General features: G+C 46.0%; 2 protein-coding genes across 3 annotated transcripts in view; both read right to left on the reverse strand.

The window, feature by feature from the left end:
- The window catches only part of PCYT1A (phosphate cytidylyltransferase 1A, choline), a 52,804-nt gene extending 50,025 nt beyond the window's left edge, over nt 1-2,779 (reverse strand). The window contains exon 1 of the mRNA XM_017892194.1: nt 2,562-2,779. The gene's annotated coding sequence lies outside the window, so the exon portion shown is untranslated. The remainder of the gene's footprint in view (nt 1-2,561) is intronic.
- A 3,967-nt stretch (nt 2,780-6,746) lies between these two features.
- Nucleotides 6,747-19,719, reverse strand: part of DYNLT2B (dynein light chain Tctex-type 2B) — a 29,188-nt gene continuing 16,215 nt past the window's right edge. The window contains exons 4-5 of one of the 2 annotated variants that reach the window (XM_017892198.1): nt 11,596-11,659; nt 6,747-6,902 (exon numbers count right to left, since the gene is read on the reverse strand). In XM_017892198.1, the coding sequence (XP_017747687.1) occupies nt 6,855-6,902; nt 11,596-11,659 (112 nt within the window). In that variant the 3' untranslated portion in view covers nt 6,747-6,854. Of the gene's footprint in view, nt 6,903-11,595; nt 11,660-13,880; nt 14,018-19,719 lie in introns of those variants that run through there. The other variant, XM_017892197.1, reaches the window with a different exon arrangement.

Consider the following 19,719-nt stretch of genomic DNA (forward strand, 5'->3'; position numbering starts at 1 on the left):
GTGTAACTAGTCAACCTTTTAGCCAAGAAAAGGCTATCCCCCACCACTCTCAACTCATTGCCATTCAAGAACCTATCTGAACCCTATTCCCCTATTACAGAGTGTAGGGGCAGGAGTGGTTATCAGATTAATACAGTGTCCGATAAATTAAATGACCTCATACTTCTCCTATTATAAAAAGCACTTGGTGGCACAATCAGTAGCACCTTCTAAAAGGAGCTGTAAGGCTGGGCACAATGGTCACGTCTGTAATTCCAGCACTTTGGGAGGCTGAGGCTGGTAGATCACCTAAGGTTGGAAGTTTGAGACCAGCCTGGCCAACATGGTGAAACCCTGTCTCTACTAAAAATACAAAAATTAGCCGGGTATGGTGGCAGACACCTGTAGTCCCAGCTATTCAGGAGGCTGAGGCAGGAGAATCGCTTTGAACCAGGAGGCGGAGGTTGCAGCGAGCTCGGATCGTGCTGGCGCACTCCAGCCTGGGCAACAGAGTAAGCCTCTGTTAATAAATAAATAAATAAATAAAACAAAAAGGGCTGTAAAAGAGAAGTAGTAACATTCACTTTAATTTCATCTACATCACTAACAGCCCTAAAGAAAGGGAATGTGTAGGAAATAAAGTCAGCAGCTAAAACTTCATTTACATTACCCATCGTGTGGCATCGTTCCTAGCATGTCAGGCTTGGCCTCCAGCATACAAACCACTGAATTAGACAGCTAAGTACACTGAAGTCTCTCCATGTGGCGTTCCAATCACCATCATTGACATCGCGAGTAGCATCACTTTGTCCACCTTTCTTTCTCATCATGGTCATCACTTGTTTACTGCTATTACTGCACCAAATCCCATTCTCAGTATCTTCTTACTAGCAAGTTTCTGTACTTGCCAAATCACTAAATATCAAGATAAATAGGCTCTGGAGGTCGTATCTTCCTTCCTACTTCCATTTTATTGTTGGCAGAATATTCTCTGTCCCTATATTGAGTTTCCTTCCCAACCCTTGTTCCTATGCTCAAAGCTTCCAGTTCCTCATTAGCAGTTCCTCATACTACAAACCCCTAAATCCTCACTGCCTCTATAAATATCAGTCCTGTTTTTTGTTTGTTTGTTTTTTGTTTTTTTTTGAGACAGAGTCTCCCTCTGTCACCCAGGCTGGAGTGCAGTGGTGCAATTTCAGCTCGCTGCAACCACCGCCTCCTAGGTTCAAGCAATCCTCCCACCTCAGCCTCCCGAGTAGCTGGGATTCCAGGCATGAGCCACCACACCCACCCAGTGTCCCTACTTCAGTATAATTTCTGGTTCTCCCAACTGAGATCCCGAGTTTCAGCTCTCAGAGCTAGTCACCTCAATTACATTCAGGAAGCCTCCTCCAGTTAGGCCAATCTAATACAGCCTGTTCTCAATTGCATCTTTGTACTTCCAGACAGTTCCCTATTCATAGAATCATTACATTTTAGAACCAAAAGAAAACTCAGAAATAATCTGGTCCAATGTTTTTCAAACTTTTAAAGTACATTTTGCTTCTTACACTTTGAGATGTACAAAATCTATTTTACATCATAATCTCATACACACATAAACAAATCACATGAAACAATACTTACCCTTGCTATGTAAACACACTGAAAGTTTCTATTCTATTCAACTTTTTAAAAGAAAAATACAGGTTCAGGCCAGGCACAGTGGCTCATGCCTGTAATCCCAGCACTTTGGGAGGCCGAGGCAGGTGGATCACCTGAGGTCAGGAGTTCAAGACCAGCCTGGCCAACATGGAGAAACCCCTCTCTACTAAAATACAAAATTCGCCGGGCGTGGTAGTGGATGCCTGTAATCCCACCTACTAGGGAGGCTGAGGCAGCAGAATCGCTTGAACCAGGGAGGCAGAGGTTGCAGGGAGCCCGAGATTGCGCCATTGCGCTCCGGCCTGGACAACAAGAGCGAAACTGTCTCAAAAAAAGAAAAAAGAAAAAAAGTACAGGTTCCATCCACTAAATCGGTTTCACAGCTCAACACTAGGAAGAAACCCATAGTTTGGGAGACACTGAACTAGTCCAAACTTCCCATTCCCTGATGAAGAAACTGTAACTCAGTGGTGAGGTCTGTCCATAAAACTTTACCCCAGGCCTGTCTGTTAATTCCAGCCCAGTGTTCTTCCCACTAACGACCTTCTCTGTCCAGTCACAGCCAATCACAGCGCAAACACGACCCTACGGTGGCATCACCCACCACGGATCCCACCCTCTTCTCTGAGGCCGCCCCTCGAAGTCACTGCTCTGAGTCGCAGTCCCCTCGCGGCCGCGGCTCGCGTGGCGGTCAGGGTCCCCCACGGCCACTACCAATCGATCAGAGCCTCCCTGGAGTCCTGGCCCCTCGGTCACAGTCCCTTGCAGTCACTGCCTCCTACTTCCTCGGTCCAAGCGCCGTCGCAGCCCCGGCCTGGCGCTCTCCGCGGTCGCCGCGTTTCGCATTCACTCTCCTGGGTCACAGTCCCTCGCTGTCACTGGCCCTCGGTCACAGCAGCCTCGCAGCCCCTGGTCCCACTCCCCTCGCTGTCACTCACCACTCTTCCTCAGTCACAGTCGCCCCGCGGTCCCAGCCCACAGTCTGTCCTCTCAGAGACGCAGAGATAGGCGCACACCCGCAGCTCACGCTGCCCGAGCCCGGTCCGCTCGGATCTCTGCCCGGCGCCGCGTCACGGACTAGGGAAGTTGAGGAGGTTGCGGGGAGACGCCCGGGAAAGGCAGCTGAAGGAAGAGCCAGCCGGAAGTCCCGCCTACTTCCCCCACCCCTGTCAATCCGACCACGACTTCTTGAAAACCGCGACTCCTGACACCGGAGTTCCGCCTCCTCAGAGGCCCCGGGGATGAAGTGACCCAGCAGAAATACCAGAGACCGGAGACGGAATGGCCCAGGGTCAGTCTCCACCCGGAACCGGAGGATGCAGCCAAGACGTCTCCTTGAAGAGGGATACGATGTGAACTGGCGCAAGAGCTGGCCGGTCCGTCAAGACGCGCTGCCCGGCGGCTCCCCTGTGGCCCAGCTGGGGCCGTGTCCGCGCAGGCGGAGGTCCTCCCGCCGCACCCCGCACCCGGACCGCCACCGTGCAGCAGGCCCGGGCGCCTTCCGCGGGGACGCCTCGACCGCGGTTGCCTCGCCGCAGCGTCAGCTTTTACCTACGTGGGGATGGAAGGGGAATTTCCGACCGCCAGCCCCGTCCGCTGAAAACCTGTGGCTGACCCACCCCCTTCCTTGTTCTGACCCAGGTTGGCTCAGATAATAATAATAATAATAATAATAATAATAATAATAAATCCCTAGGGAGCCACTGGGAGCTAGTTGAGCAGGAGTGGATCAAGACACCTGCCGCGGGGTGTATGGTGAGAAGAAACGTTTTCCTTTGCTAGAATGAACCTTGGGAAGGAACCCTTTTGATCAGTAGATGTAAGTGGCTACACAATGTTATGGAAGAAGGCTGTAAAAAATTATTTATTTTTTTAAATTACCAACTGAACTGAAGTAAAAGACATTTTAAACTTATTTACTTGTTCTTTTGTTTTTTTAAAGACCGAGNATAAATCCCTAGGGAGCCACTGGGAGCTAGTTGAGCAGGAGTGGATCAAGACACCTGCCGCGGGGGGTATGGTGAGAAGAAACGTTTTCCTTTGCTAGAATGAACCTTGGGAAGGAACCCTTTTGATCAGTAGATGTAAGTGGCTACACAATGTTATGGAAGAAGGCTGTAAAAAATTATTTATTTTTTTAAATTACCAACTGAACTGAAGTAAAAGACATTTTAAACTTATTTACTTGTTCTTTTGTTTTTTTAAAGACCGAGTCTCGCCCTGCCGCCCAGGCTGGTGTGCAGTGGCGCGATCTCGGCTCACTGAAGCCTCCGCCTCCAGGGTTGAAGGGATTCTCGTGCCTTATCCCGTGTAGCTGGGATTACAGGTATGTGCCACCACGCCCGGCTAAATTTTGTATTTTTAGTAGAATCGGGGTTTCACCATGTTGGTCAGGCTGGTCTCAAACTCCTGACCTCAAGTGATCTGCCCACATCGGCCTCCCAAAGTGTTGGGATCACAGGCCACCGCGCCCAGCTAACTTTTTTGTTGTTGCTGCTTTGCTTTTATGGAATTTTTTTTTTTTTTTTTTTTTTTGGTCTATATCAAGAATATCCAATCTTTTGGCTTCCCTGGGGCACACTGGTAGAAGAGGAATTGTCTTGGGCCACACATAAAGTAACACTAACAATAGCTGATGAGCTTTAATTAAAAAAAAAAAAAAAATCGGCCAGGCTGGTGGCTCAAGCTTGTAATCCCAGCACTTTGGGAGGCCGAGAAGGGCGGATCACGAGGTCAGGAGATCGAGACCATCTTGGCTAACACGGTGAAACCCCGTCTCTACTAAAAAAAAAATACAAAAAAACTAGCCGGGCGAGGTGGCGGGCGCCTGTAGTCCCAGCTACGCGGGAGGCTGAGGCAGGAGAATGGTGTAAACCCGGGAGGCGGAGCTTGCAGTGAGCTGAGATCCGGCCACTGCACTCCAGCCTGGGCGACGACAGAGCGACACTCCGTCTCAAAAAAAATAAAAATAAAAATAAAAAATAAATCGCAAAACAAACCTCATAATGTTTTTTAAAAGTTTACAAATGTGTGTTGGGCCGCATGCAAAGCTGTCCTGGGCCGCGGCTTGGACAAGCTTGGTCAACATGCTTAACTTGAAAGTGGCTGAGAAGAGAGGATGGGTGTAACTGTGCATCTGCTGAGGAGCCTCCGGGGGAAAAAGGATTTAAATCTGAATTTCAAATATGTCTTTGAACATGGTGGATAGACTAAGGTACCCCAAATAAAGACAGTTAGCTGGAGGAGACACCGGGGCCTCTACGGGGAACATCACTACAAAAATAAGAGTTTAGATAGTAACCAACATCAGAATCTCAGAGTCTTAAGGGAGGATGAATTTCATACAGAGGATTGACTTCATATGACCCTGACACTGTGGACAAAGAAAATGGATGGGTGTTTAGGCTAATAAGCTATGTAAGACATAGGATGGCAAGAGCTGAGCAAAAACACTGTGTCAGAAAGATGAAGGGCAACAATTCAAAATGTAGGAAAAAGCAGCCAGGCATGGTGGCTCATGCCTGTGCTCCCAGCATATTGGGAGGCCAAAGCAGGAGGATCACTTGAGACCAGGAGTTCAAGACTAGCCTGGGCAACATAGCAAGGCCTCATCTCTATAAAAAATAAAATTACTGTTGGGAGGCTGAGGTGGGAGGATCATGAGGTCAAGAGTTCGAGACCAGCCTGGCCAACATGGTGAAACCCTGCCTCTACTAAAAATACAAAATTAGCTGGGCCTGGGGGCACACGCCTATAATCCCAGCTACTCAGGAGGCTGAGGCAGGAGAATCACTTGAACCTGGGAGGCTGAGGTTGCAGGGAGCCGAGATGGCGCCACTGTACTCCAGCCTGAGTGACAGTGAGATTCCATCTCAAAAAATAAATAAATAAAATTACTGGCCAGGTGTGGTGGCTCACACCTGTAATCCCAGCACTTTGGGAGGCCAAGGCAGGCGGATTACTTGAGGCCACGAGTTTGAGATCAGGCTGGCTAACATGGCAAAACCCCATCTCTACAAAAAAAAAACAAAAATTAGGCGGGTGTGGTGGTGCCTGCCTGTAATCCCAGCTACTCGGGAGGCAGGAGAATCTCTTGAACCCAGGAGGCAGAGGTTACAGTGAGCCGAGATCGTACCACCGCACTCCAGCCTGGGTGACAGAGCAAGACTCCGTCTCGATAAATAAATAAATAAAAATAAACATGTTTTAAAACAGCCATGTGTGTTGGCGTGCCTATAGTCCCAGCCACTCAGGAGGCTGACATGGGAGGATCACTTGAGCCTGAGAGTTCAAGGCTGCAGCAAGTTACAGTCCCACCACTGTGCCCCAGCCTGGGCAACAGAACAAAGCCCATTCTCTGAAAATATAAATAAATAAATTCAAAAGTTATTTTAAAGAACGTAGGGAAAAGCTTTATGCACAAATAAAGCCATGTCTTTATTTTTTATAATAGTGAAAAATCAGAAATAAGCAGACCCTCAATAAGGAACTGGCAAAAGTAACAATGGTATAACCTATTGAAATAAATGCCGCTATGAAGTCATGCATCTTAAAATCATAATGCAAATAAAATGACATAAAACTGTTCATAACATCATGAGAAATGAAAATGAGGTTACAAAATTATATGTTTTGTTAAACCTTGGAAATAAAAAACATTGGTAGAAAATATACCAAAATTTTTACCATTGGTTATGTTTGAACAATTGAAATGGATTTTCTCTACTTTTTTCTCTGTGTTCCAAGTGTAATAAGAACAGAGTAGGGCCGGGTGCAGTGGCTCACACCTGTAATCCCAGCACTTTGGGAAGCTGAAGCGGACGGATCATGAGGCCAGGAGTTTGAGACCAGCCTGACCAATATAGTGAAACCCCGTCTCTAGTAAAAATACAAAAATTAGCTGAGCGTGGTGGCACTTGCCTGTAGTCCCAGCTACGTGGGAGGCTGGGGCAGAAGAATCGCTTGAACGCAAAAGGTGGAGGTTGCAGTGGGCCGAGATTGTGCCACCGCACTCCAGCCTGGGCGACAGAGCGAGACTGTGAAAAGAAAACGGAAAGGGAAAGGGAAAGACATAGGATAACAAAATCAAAACATTAAAAATATCAGGCCTGAAACACAACAGATTCAGTTGTCAAACTACTCACATCTTTATTTTGTCAAGATAGTTAACAATATTAAAAAGTTCAGATTTCTTCATGGTCATGTCTTTTCCCAGCTTTTCAAAGATTCATTCAGTAGTAGAAACAGCCAAATGCTGCTACAACGCAGAACAAACTGTCCTAAAAAACAATACAACACACACACACACACACATCCAGAATGTTAGTACTAAAGACGGAATGAGAGCAGCACATGCAATCGAAACTAACACCATCTCAGATCTTTCCAATTTTTTTTTCCTTTTTGAGACAGGGTGTCACTCTATCACCCAGGCTGCAGTGCAGTGGTGTGATCTTGGCTCACTGCAGCCTTGACCTCCTGGGCTCAAGCAATCCTTCTAACTCAGCCTTCAGAGTAGCTAGGACCACAGGGGCATGCCACCACACCGGGCTAATTTTGTGTATTTTTTGTAAAGATGAGGTCTCGCTATGTTGCCCAGGCTGGTCTTGAACTCCTGGGATCAAGCAATCCACCCACGTTGGTCTCCCAAAGTGCTGGGATCACAGGTGTGAGCCACCTCGCCCAGCCACCAATTTTCAATCAGGAAGACTTTTTCCTTCTTCAAGAAGTGAAGGGTTTCCAGAGTATAGCTACACTATTGCTTGCCTGAGGGTAACTACAAAATTGCTTGCTAAAAGGTTAGGATGGGTAAAGAATTAGATTTTCTGAATGTAGAAATAAAATGTGAACTAATGAACTTTAAGTAATACATATTCATAAAATAATTATTCACATATTTCCTGATTTATCGCAGAAATAATGTATGAAATGCTTTGAGTTTCTTGGAGTAAACTGATGAGTAAAATTACTCATCCCAAGAAACCATGTTATAAGTACCACTGATAATAAGAACAACAGGACCTTGTCATAAATTCTGGATAAGAGAAATAGTCTCTGGGTGTTTGTTCTTAATTGATAAAATTTATTCATCCATCTTTTAGTTCAGAATCACAAAATGCTTTCCAGAGCCCAAACTGCTTAAAACACTTGTTAGGCACTTCTTACAAGATTTCCACCTGCCTCAGCAATTCCTGAACCACTAACCTTACCTCCAGCCTGGTAATGATGGGATTAAAACAATTTCAACTCAACTACCTGATGATTAACCAAAAGCAAAATTCTTTGGTTTAGCCCAGCTCCCTGGCTCCTTGGGTGGATAACTCTGAACGGTGTTCTACAACAGTGCTGTGATAAAGGACCTGCTTTGTTTTTAACTTCCAGTCCCTCATGGAAGGATGCTTTTGTAAAATGCAATAAAAATAGATAACTCAGAACATGAAATGAAAAAAAAGAACATACAAAATACAGCCCCAATTTTTTTTCTTAGGTTCATTGCACAAAAGATTACTTCGTCAAATTGCTGTAAGATTTTCTATACCAACCCTTATACTCAATGTATGTGCTTACCTCATCATGGACCTGTAACAAACAGGTCACAGAGTGGTGTTGGTTTGTGCACGCCCCTGTGAGTGGCCCTGGTGGTGCTGGTTTGTGCACCCCCCTGTGAGTGGCCCTGTCCTACAGCACCACCCAGAGTTCTCCAACAGGACTGAGCCCTGTTATCCACAGCAGTTTTCTGCTCAGTGGCACATGATTTGCCCTCCTCTCTCATTTCCTCTGCCTCTACTAATGTTTCCTGGAATCTCCCAAAAAAAGTGCTTTTTTTTTTTTTTTTTGAGACAGAGTCTTGCTCTGTTGCTCAGGCTGCAGTGCAGTGGTGCGATCCTGGCTCACTGCAACCTCCACCCTCCGAGTTCAAGCAATTCTCCTGCCTCAGCCTCCCAAGTAGCTGGGACTACAGGTGCCCGCCACCACGCCCAGCTAGTTTTTATATTTTTGGTAGAGATGGGGTTTCACCATGTTGGCCAGGCTGGTCTTGAACTCCTGACCTCAGGTGATCTGCCTGCCTCAGCCTCCCAGAGTGCTGGGATTACAGATGTGAGCCACCACATCCGGCCTAAAGTTTTTTATTACATATTGTTCTTTTGAATATTAAGTGGCCCCCACTGGATGTTAATAGGCAGAAACCGTGCTTGCCTTATTCATCATTATCCCTAGCCCCTCCAGTGCAGAAGCTGACACATAATAGGAGTTCAGAACTTTTGCTGAATGAATGAATTGTATCATCTAAAGATGCATTTTTTGGCCGGGCCCGGTGGCTCACGCCTGTAATCCCAGCACTTTGGGAGGCCGAAGCAGGCAGATCACCTGAGGTCAGGAGTTGGAGACCAGCCTGACCAAATAGTGAAACCTTGTCTCTACTAAAAAATACAAAAATTAGCCAAGCATGGTGGCATGCACCAGTAGTCCCAGGTACTCGGGAGGCTGAGGCAGGAGAATTGCTTGAACCTGGGAGGCAGAGGTTGCAGTGAGCCGTGATGGTGCCACCACTCTCCAGCCTGGGTGACAGAGCAAGACTCTGTATCAAAACAAACAAACAAAAAAAATGCAGTTTTAACTCCAAGAAGCAAAGACAAAAAAATCTTTTTTTTTTTTTTTTTGAGATGGAGTCCCGCTCTGTCTCCAGGCTGGAGTACAGTGGCACAATCTCGGGCTCACTGCAACCTCTGCCTCCTAGTCAAGCGTCTCCTGCCTCAGCCTCCTGAGAGTGGACTACAGGCACCCACCCCCATACCCGGCTAGATTTTGTATTAGTAAGAAGGGTTCACCTTTGTTAGCAGATGCTCAATCCCTTGACTTCGCGATCTGCCCGCCTCGGCCTCCCAAAGGCTGGGATTACAGGCGTGACACACACCCAGCCAAAAAAAAACTCTTCTTAGCTTGGACTTTTCCCCCAAGATAGCTATAAGTAGAGCTACAAGTTACTTCCCACGTCAAGCCAACACCTATAGTAGTTAAGCATTAAATAAAACTTTGCTTGGGGCCAGCGCAGTTCTCACGCTCCGTCCCAGCACTTTTGGGAGGCCAAGCGTCAGATCATCTGAGGCGGGAGCTCGAGGACAGCCTGACCAGCATGGAGAAACCCTGTCTTACTAAAAATACAAAATTAGCAGCGTGGTGGCACATGCCTGTAATCCCAGCACTCGGGAGCTGAGCAGAGAATCGGCGTGAACCCAGAGCAGAGGTTTGGTGAAGCCGAGATCGCCCATTCACTCCAGCCCTGGGCAACAAAGCAAAACTCCATCTAAAAACGTAATTTTTTATAAAAATAAAAAAAAACCTTATGAATATGAACTACCTTAAAATCATCTACATAAGCAGCTTCCATATCTAGCAGTCAGCAGAATCATGTGGGGAACTTTTTAAATATTCTGATTCACTGATCTAACCCCTGGCTAATTAGATCAGAATCTATTTGAGTAGGTCCCAGTGTCTATACTTTAAACAACTTCCCAAATTACCCTTAGGCAGCCACAGCCAGTCTTTGGGAAAATGTACCTCAGCTTCCTAATGTTACTGATACAGTGTGAGAAAAATCCAATGACTTACTAAAGTCATTCAATTAGAAAGTGACAGAGCTGGAGATGGAACCCCCCTCTTTTTTCTTTCTTTTTTTATTTTATATTTTTTTATTTTGAGACAGAGTCTTGCTCTACTGCCTAGGCTGGAGTGCAGTGGCGCGATCTTGGCTCACTGGACCCTCTGCCTCCTGGGTTCAAGCAATTCTCCTGCCTCAGCCTCCCAAGTAGCTGGGATTACAGGTGTGCACCACCACACCTGGCTAAATTTTTTTTCTTTGTATTTTTAGTAGAGACAAGGTTTCACCATGTTGGCCAGGCTGGTCTCAAACTCTTGACCTCAAGTGATCCGCCTGCCTTGGCCTACCAAAGTGCTGGGATTACAAGCGTGAGCCACCCCACCTGGCCTCCCTCTCTTAATTTACTCAATCTAGTTTCTGTTCTACTCTAACTCTGACTCTATGTATTCACAACCTGGGAGGAGATGAATAGAGGATGCAATCATTTCTGGAGTAAATATAAAATAATAACTTTAATGAAACCTTTTTTTTTTTTTTTTTTTTTGATACTGAGTCTCACTCTGTCACCCAGGCTGGAGTACAGTGGCACAATCTCGGCTCACTGCAACCTCCGCCTCCGGGGTTCAAGCGATTCTCCTGCCTCAGTCTCCTGAGTAGCTGGGATTACAGGTGCCCGCCACCACGCTCGGCAAATTTTTATATTTTTAGTAGAGACAGGCTTTCACCATGTTGGCCAGGCTGGTCTTGAACTCCTGACCTCAGGTGATCCGCCCTCCTTGGCCTCCCAAAGTGCTGAGATTATAGATGTGAGCCACTGCACCCGGCGTGAAACCTCCTTTTAAAGATTCCTCTTTATTTTTGCTTAATTTTAATAAATGGCTTTAAGATAAAGTAATAAATTTTGTTACTAAAAGAAAAATCACCTTTGCTCATGGAATCCCTGCCATCCAAATTTGTTTGCAATTTAGCAAAGCGTGATTTGTTCGAATGAACAAATAAGTGATTTTAAAGTTTTAGTTATAAATTATTACTTTAATAAGGATTATCAGGATTGAGTTTTAGAACACAGTGATTTATGGAAGAAGTGGCTAAAAATAATTTTAAATAATATGCTAACTAAAGAATATGCTATTCACAAATTCAAACCATGAAAAATTATGTCATATGTAAACATGCAAGTTTCCTTGCCTATAAGCAGCACGCTAGGTTTCGGCTTTAGTTAACACGAAAACTAACAGTAAAATCATTTCATCCAGAAGTCAAAGATGAATGACTAAGACTACAGCGTCTTTCCATCCTAATCAATAGTGAGTAGTTTGATTTGCAGCGCCCACGTCCTTAGAAAAGGAAAAGAGGTTTCCAAATACACTTACATTCATGAAAACATCATGAGTATAGTTGTCAGTGTCAGCATCCCAGAAACAGCGAGAAGCCATGCTAAAAAATCCAAGAATGAAGAATTATCAACAATCCAACAAGGACCTAAACGACACATATCTGCCATGAGCAGAAGTGTTTCTTAGTCCATTCTCATAGATCTGTACTTCCAAACCTTTCACAGGTTGGTACTCATAGAATATTGTATTTGTACCAGAGAGTATACTGGGTCAGCTAGAGAAACTAGAGTCAGATGGAGCTGCTTGCGACTAGAGGTGACCAGCCAGGGACTCTGACAGCCTCAGGCCCTGCCTAATGGTTATAGGGATCAATACTACAGATTTGTGTGTGACTTTTAATGAGCTCAGCTCCTGCACAATAACAGGACAAGGAAGGCACAGAAAGAGCCCAACAGATTTAGTCCAACCTGATCATTTTATAGAGTCCCAGAAAAAGAAGCAAACTCTGAACTAGAATTCAGTCTTCTAACTAATTATAACTCCAGAAATATCTCTACAGAATGCTAAACTCCCTTGAAATTGGATATTCTCCTCTCTGCAATTCTTGGATAAGAAAAAAATATTAGTCAAAATAAAAGCCAATTAAAAATCGAAACAACTTAAATGCCCAGTAGGACTAGATTGGTAAATGAAATTATGGTATTTCTCAGGATCTGAGAGAATTCTAAAAAGAAGAAATAATGATGTTTTCTGGCAATGAAATTCTATGTAGACCTTAAAGAAAAGTTTTGCAAGCTACAGTGACGTGTCCCTGTCGTCCCAGGAGGGACTCAGGAGGCTGAAGCAGGGAGCATCATTGGAGCCCAGGGCTGCAGTATGTGCTGATCCCATCTGTGAACAGCCACTGCACTCCAGTCTGGGAGACACAGCAGGACCCTGGCTCTTAAAAAAAAAATTCCAAGAACATGAAAAGCTATTCACAAGATAATGTTGAGTGAAAACAACAGGCTGGGCGTGGTGGCTCACACCTGTCATCCCAGCAGTTTGGGAGGCTGAGGTGGGCGGATCACCTGAGGTTGGGAGTTCGAGACCAGCCTGCCACATGATGAAATCTCGTCTCTACTAAAAATACAAAAATTGGCTGGGTGTCGTGGCACACGCCTTAATCCCAGCTACTTGGGAGGCTGAGGCAGCAGAATCACTTGAACCCAGGAGGTGGAGGTTGCAGTGAGCTAAGATCGTGCCACTGCACTCCAGCCTTGGCGACAGAGTGAGACTCTGTCTCAAAAAATAATAATAAATAATAATAATGTTAAGTGAAAAAAATAATTACAAATGTTTTACATTTCTATTAAACTATGTGTATGATTTATCATGCAAACACTTATTGAGCACTCACTTTGTGCCATTCACTAGTCTGTTTTACGTGTATTAACTCACTGAATCCTATGAGGTACTATAATTATACCCATTTAGTGAATGTGAAAACTGAGGATTAGGGAAATTAAGTGCACAAGGTCATACAACTAGGTGACAAAGCTTGGCTTTGAACCCAGGCAGTTCACAATCCATACCCACAGAGAAAGATACATACATACCTTACGTTATGTCGGTTCTTTTTTTCCTGAAACAAAAGGTCTCGCATATTCATTACTGAACCCAGCCTACTACCGCAGGGCATATAAACCAAGAGAAAACATATATCCCAATAAAACACGCCCAGCTGTCCAGACGGTGGTGATGTTTTCAGCTTAAGATGGCTGTGACCCTGACACAGCGTGCACATGTGTGCCAGCCAGCTCATGTGCGGCTCCTTACAGACGCAGCTTGGCTTTTCGGCAACCTCTCCTTTCCAGTAGTGCCTCATTTTATTACCAGTTTTTGTCCAGATCCCCTGGAGAATGGGACGATTTGGCTTTTGTTTCTTGGCCAGGAATCGCTTAATTTTAAAAGACTTGTGAGAAGACATGACAAGAAGCAGAATCAAGCACACAACACGAGAGTTGTTGTTTTGTTTGTGAGATAAAAATACAAAATAGTGAGACCCCAATTCTTTTATTTACTTCTATTTCTATTTTAATATTTTGAGAGGGAGTCCCACTCTGTCAACCAGGCTGGAGTGCAGTGGCACAATCTCGGCTCACCACAACCTTCACTTCCTGGGTTCAAGTGATTCTCCTGCCTCAGCCTTCCGAGTAGCTGGGATTACACACGTGCACTACACACATGCCTGGCTAATTTTTGTATTTTTTTGTAGAGACAGGGTTTCACCATGTTGGCCAGGCTGGTCTCAAACTCCTGAGCTCAAGCAATTGGCTCACCTCAGCCTCCCAAAGTGCTGGGATTACAGGTGTGACTTGGAAGAGGCATAATGGTACAGGTTGTAGCAGACGATGCTCCCAAGAACAGTAAGAAAAGCTGGATAAAATGAATCAGAGAGCTGCCAAAGCAAACAGGCCTAGAGGAGCCAAAATTCCAGAAAGAGGTGAACTGTAGGAGGTAAGCTGATATTCTGCAGCAGACTTTTTTCCTGGGGGATTTGCCAATTCAGGGCACAGGGCTAGATGCTGAGAATCCAGGCCTTGCCCAGGCAGAGAACCAATTACTGAGGGAAAATTAAACTAGTAGGAGAGTTGGCAGTCTTTACTTTTTAAAAATTTTTTATTTATTAATTTTACTTTAAGACAGAGTCTTGCTCTGTGGCCCAGGCTGGAGTGCAGCAGCACGATCTCGGCTCACTGCAACCTCTGCCTCCCCGATTCAAGCAATTCTTATGTCTCAGCCTCCCAAATAGCTGGGATTACAGGCATGCAGCACCATGCCTGGCTTTTTTTTTTTTTTTTTTTTTTTTTTTGAGATGGAGTTTCACTCTGTCACCCAGGCTGGAGAGTGCAGTGGCGCAATCTTGGCTCACAGCAACTATCACCTCCCAGGCTGAAGTGATTCTCCTACCCCAGCCCCCAAGTAGCTGGGATTACAGGAGCCTGCCACCACGCCCAGCTAATTTTTGTATTTTTAGTAGAGATGGGGTTTTACCATGTTGGGCAGGCTGGTCTCAAACTCTTGACCTCAAGTGATCCGCCCACCTCAGCCTCCCAAAGTGCTGGGATTACACGCATAAGCCACCGTGCTTGGCCCTAATTTTTTGTATTTTTGGTAAAGACGGGGTTTCACCATTATTGCCCAGCTGGTTTCCAACTCCTGAGCTCAGGCAATCTGCCCACCTTAGCCTTCCGAAAGTGGTAGGATTACAGGAGTGAGTCACTGTGCCCAGCCGAGTCGGCAGTCTTAACAAAGCTAAGGAGGTAAAATGAGAGTCTGGAGGGAAGAAGATCCCATAAAAAAGGAGAAAGTAGAACTAAGCCTATCACATGGTAGGTTTTCTTTTCAAGACATGCTGAATTCAGGCCAGGCGCGGCGGCTCACGCCTGTAATCCCAACATTCTGGGAGGCTGAGGCAGGCAGATCACGAGGTGAGGAGATCAAGACTATCCTGGCTAACACGGTGAAATCCCGTCTCTACTAAAACTACTCAGGAGGCTGAGGCAGGAGAATGGCGTGAACCCGGGAGGCGGAGCCTGCAGTGAGCGGAGATCGAACCACTGCACTCTAGCCTGGGCAACAGTGGAAGACTCCAGAAACTGTAAGTAGGAACCTAAAAAGCTAAGTGTCCTGACCAATATAATGGTCCTCCAGGTATGTCTATGTCCCAACCCCCATAACCTGTGACTATGTTATGTTAATGGCAAAAGGGCTTTGCAGATGTTTGATTAAATTAAGGTCTTGAAACAGGGGATTATCCTGGATTATTTGGGTGGGTCCAGTTAAATCACAAGGGTCCTTACAAAAGTCAGAGTCAGAGAGTTGAAGATGCTGTGCTGTTGGCTTTGAATTGGAGGAAATGGCTTGTGAGCTGCGGAGTTCAGGGGCCTCTAACTGGAACAGACAAGGGAACGGATTCTCTGTTAGAGCCTCCAGAAGGAATGCAGCCCTGCTGACATCTTCATTTCAGTTCAGTGAAACCCAGTTTGGATTTCTGGCCTCCAGAACTGTAAAATAATATATTTGTGCCTTTTTAAGCACTGGGTTTGTGACAATTTGTGACAGCAGCAACAGGAAACTAGTACGCTAAGGCAAAAGCCTATGACATGAAGAGCAAAGTTTTATGCTGAGGAGACAAGATCTGAAAGTCAGCACCTGTTGCAGGCAGAGGCCTGGAGACGCCTAATGAGCACTCGAGGCTCTGGGTTGAAAGACTTGGAAGGTTACAATTAAGAAACAAGGGGGCCGGGCGCAGTGGCTCAAGCCTGTAATCCCCAGCACTTTCGGAGGCCGAGACGGGCGGATCACAAGGTCAGGAGAGTGAGACCTCCTGGCTAGATACGGTGAACCAGCCGTCTCTACTAAAGAAATGACAAAAAACTAGCCGGGCGACGAGGCCCGGGCGCCTGTAGCGTCCGCAGCTACGTTGGGAGGGCGGAGGGCAGGACAATGGCGTGAACCCGGGAGCGGAGCTTTGCGGTGGCAGCTTGAGAGTCGCGGCCACGCCACTCCGGCCTGGGGGACCAGAGGCCAGACTCCAGTCTCACAAAAAAAAAAAAAAAAAAAAAAAAAAAAAAAAGAAGAAACAAGGGGGTCGGGCGCAGTGGCTCACGCCTGTAATCCCAGCAGTTTGGGAGGCCGAAGCGGGTGGACCACCTGAGGTCAGGAGTTCGAGGCCAGCCTGGCCAACATGGTGAAACCCCATCTCTACTGAAAATACAGAAATTAGCCTGGCTTGGTAGTGGGCGACTATAATCCCAGCTACTCGGAAAGATGAGGCAGGAGAATCACTTGATCCTGGGAGGCTGAGGTTGCGGTGAACCAAGATTGTGCCATTGCACTCCAGCCTGAGCAACAAGAACAAAACTCTTTCTCCAAAAAAAAAAAGAAAGAAAGAAAGAAACAAGAGTGAGGCCAAGGCAGGAGAATCACTCGAGCCAAGAACTTCAAGACCAGCCTGGGCAACATGGTGAAACCCCATCTCTACAAAAACATACAAAAATTAGTTGGGCATGGTGGCTCATGCCTACGGTCCCAGCTACTCGGGAGGCTGAAGCAGGAGGATCACTTCAGCCCAGGAGCCAGAGGTTGCAGTGAGCTGAGATCACACTACTGCACTCCAGCCTGAGCAACAGAGTTGAGACTCTCTATCAAGAAAGAAAAAAAAACAAAAAAAATGATGAATTTAAGATAGGGCCTTTTTAAAACCGCCACTCTCAGATGAGCTGGCACAAGAAAATACAATTTTAAAAAAGATCAAACTGTAACCCAACCTCAATTCAGCTCAGTACCCGAAGGTAAGTAGCCAATACTCTTCCCACACAGCAGAAGAAAGAGTTAAATCCTTTCTGGAAGAAAATAATATCATCTGGAGGTCTACAGTTCTTTTAAACGATGTCTAGGATTCAAACTAGGCCAAGAGACAAAGCCATATACATGATTATCAAGAAAAATACAATGGAAACAAACTCACACATGGCCCAGACACCAGAGTAAGCAGAGAACAGCACCAAACAACTAAAGCAGAGAACAGCACCAAACAACCACTGTGGCCGGGCGCAGGGGCTAAGCAGAGAACAGCACCAAACAACGACTGTGGCCGGCCGCAGGGGCGCACGCCTGTAATCCCAACACTCGGGGAGGCTGAGGGGGCGGATCACTTGAGATCAGGAGTTCCAGATGAGCCTGGTCAACATGGTGAAATCCTGTCACTACTAAAAATACAAAAATTAGCCGGGGGTGGTGGTGGGCACCAGTAATCCCAATTACTCGGGAGGCTGAGGCAAGAGACTTGCTTGAACCCAGAAGGTGGAGGTTGCAGTGAACCGAGATGGCGCCACTGCACTCCAGCCTGGGCGACAGACTGAGACTGTCTCAAAAATAGAATAAAATAAAATAAAATAAAATAAAATAAAATAAAATAAAATAACTAGTATGACTAAAATGTAGAAAGAGTGGGGAGCAATAGAAAAATATACGAATTGGCTGGGCGCAGTGGCTCACGCCTGTAATCCCAGCACTTTGAGAAGCCCAGCCTGGCTAACATGGTGAAACCCCATCTCTACTAAAAATACAAAATTTAGCTGGGCGTGGTGTCACATGCCCATAGTCTCAGCTACTTGGGAGGCTGAAGCACGAGAATCGCTTAAACCCAGGAGGCAGACCTTGCAGTGAGCCGAGGCCGCGCCACTGCACTCCAGCCTGGGCGACAGAGCGAGACTCTGTCTCAAAAAAGAAAAATATATAAACTGAAGCACAGCCAGGAAAAAATCAGAAAAAAGCATAAGAGACATACGGAATACAGAGAAAAGACCAAACGTACATGTAACCTAAGTCCTAAAAAGAGAGCAGAGTGGATGGAGCAGCAGCAGTGTTTTCTAAGAAAACAGCCACCTCTAGGGCCCCGAGCTTCGTTTCTAATGCCATTCTCCAACACACTGAACAGGGGGTCCTTGGAGAAATGGCTGAATTCTAGGGCTGGGGCAGGGAATGAACACAATGGAGCTCCTTACAGTGCTAGAAAGTAAGGAAGTGCTCAAAGAAACCCACAATAGTAGAGTCAGTGGGACACAGGAATCCACGGAAAGCTCTCAGGGGCCAAAGCCGGAGCAGTCAGCACTCCCGGCTCGCTGGCTCCCCCAACCCACCGAGCTCTCTTTAAAAACTCCGCTCCGCAAATGCTGGGGAGGCCGATGCGTGAATTACTCTTTCTCCATCCAATTCCCCTGAATCCGCTCTGTCCAGACAGAGGGCAAGGTGAACCCACTGCGCAGTTATAGAAAGAGTAACTTTATAGTGATGAAACCTGAAAAGCATTACCCCAGGCAGGTAGTCAAAGTTCACATGAATAGTGATATGTCATGTTGATAGTATGTACCATTGATACGATATGACGAGAATGGCATTTGACCTCTGTGATCTTCCTTCCAAAAACCTATAACCCCAGACTAATCATTAGCAGAAAAATCCCAACGGAGGAACATTCTACAAAATACCTAACCAGTGCGCCTCAAAAATGTCAAGGTGATGAAAAGCAAGAAAGTCTGAGAAACTGTTACAGCCAAGAAGAGCCTAAAGAGACATTTAATGCGGCATCCTAGACAGAATCCTAAAGCAGAAAAAGGATGTTAGGAAAAATAACTAAAGAAATCAGAACAAAGCTTTATTTGATAACACTGTATCAACATTGGTTCATTGATTTTAACAAATGTTCCACACTATGTAGATGTTAACAACAGGGAGTGCCCTCGGTTCATTCATTTTAACAAATGTTCCATTCCATGGAGATGTTAACAATAGCAAGTCCAGGGGCGGCAGACCATGCCTGTAACCCCAGGGTTTTGGGAAGCCGAGGCAGGAGGGCTGGTTAAGCCCAAGAGGTCAAAGCTGCAGTGAGCCATGATGGCACCACTGCACTCCAGCGTGGGTGACAGAGCAAGAACTATCTCAATAACGTAATTATTATTCTTATAGTAATAGGGGAAACTGGGTGTGGAGTACATGCAAACTCTGCAACTTTTCTATAAATCTAAAACTATTTTAAAATAAAACTTGATTTTTTTTTTTTTTTAATTTTGAGACAGAATCTCACTCTGTTCCCCAGGCTGGAGTGCAGTGTCGTGATCTCAGCTCACTGCAACCTCCACCTCCCAGGTTCAAGCAACTCTCCTGCCTCAGCCTCCCAAGTGGCTGTGGTTACAGATGCGCACCACCACGCCCGGCTAATTTTTTGTAATTTTAGTAGAGATGGGGTTTTGCCATGGGGTTGGCCAGGCTGGTCTCGAACTCCCGACCTCAAGTGATCCACCCACCTCGGTCTCCCAAAGTGCTGGGATTACCGGTGTAAGCCACCACACATGGCCAAAAACAATATTTTTTTTTTTTTTTTTTGAGACGGAGTCTCGCTCTGTCGCCCAGGCTGGAGTGCAGTGGTGCCATCTCCACTCACTGCAAGCTCCGCCTCCCGGGTTCACGCCATTCTCCTGCCTCAGCCTCCCGCATAGCTGGGACTACAGGCACCCGCCAACACGCCCGGCTAATTTTTTGTATTTTTAGTAGAGATGGGGTTTCACTGTGTTAGCCAGGATGGTCTCGATCTCCTGATCTCGTTATCCGCCC

This window comes from Rhinopithecus bieti, unplaced genomic scaffold (assembly GCF_001698545.2).
Source record: "Rhinopithecus bieti isolate Rb0 unplaced genomic scaffold, ASM169854v2 scaffold_21777, whole genome shotgun sequence".
In the NCBI taxonomy this organism is placed as follows: domain Eukaryota; kingdom Metazoa; phylum Chordata; class Mammalia; order Primates; family Cercopithecidae; genus Rhinopithecus; species Rhinopithecus bieti.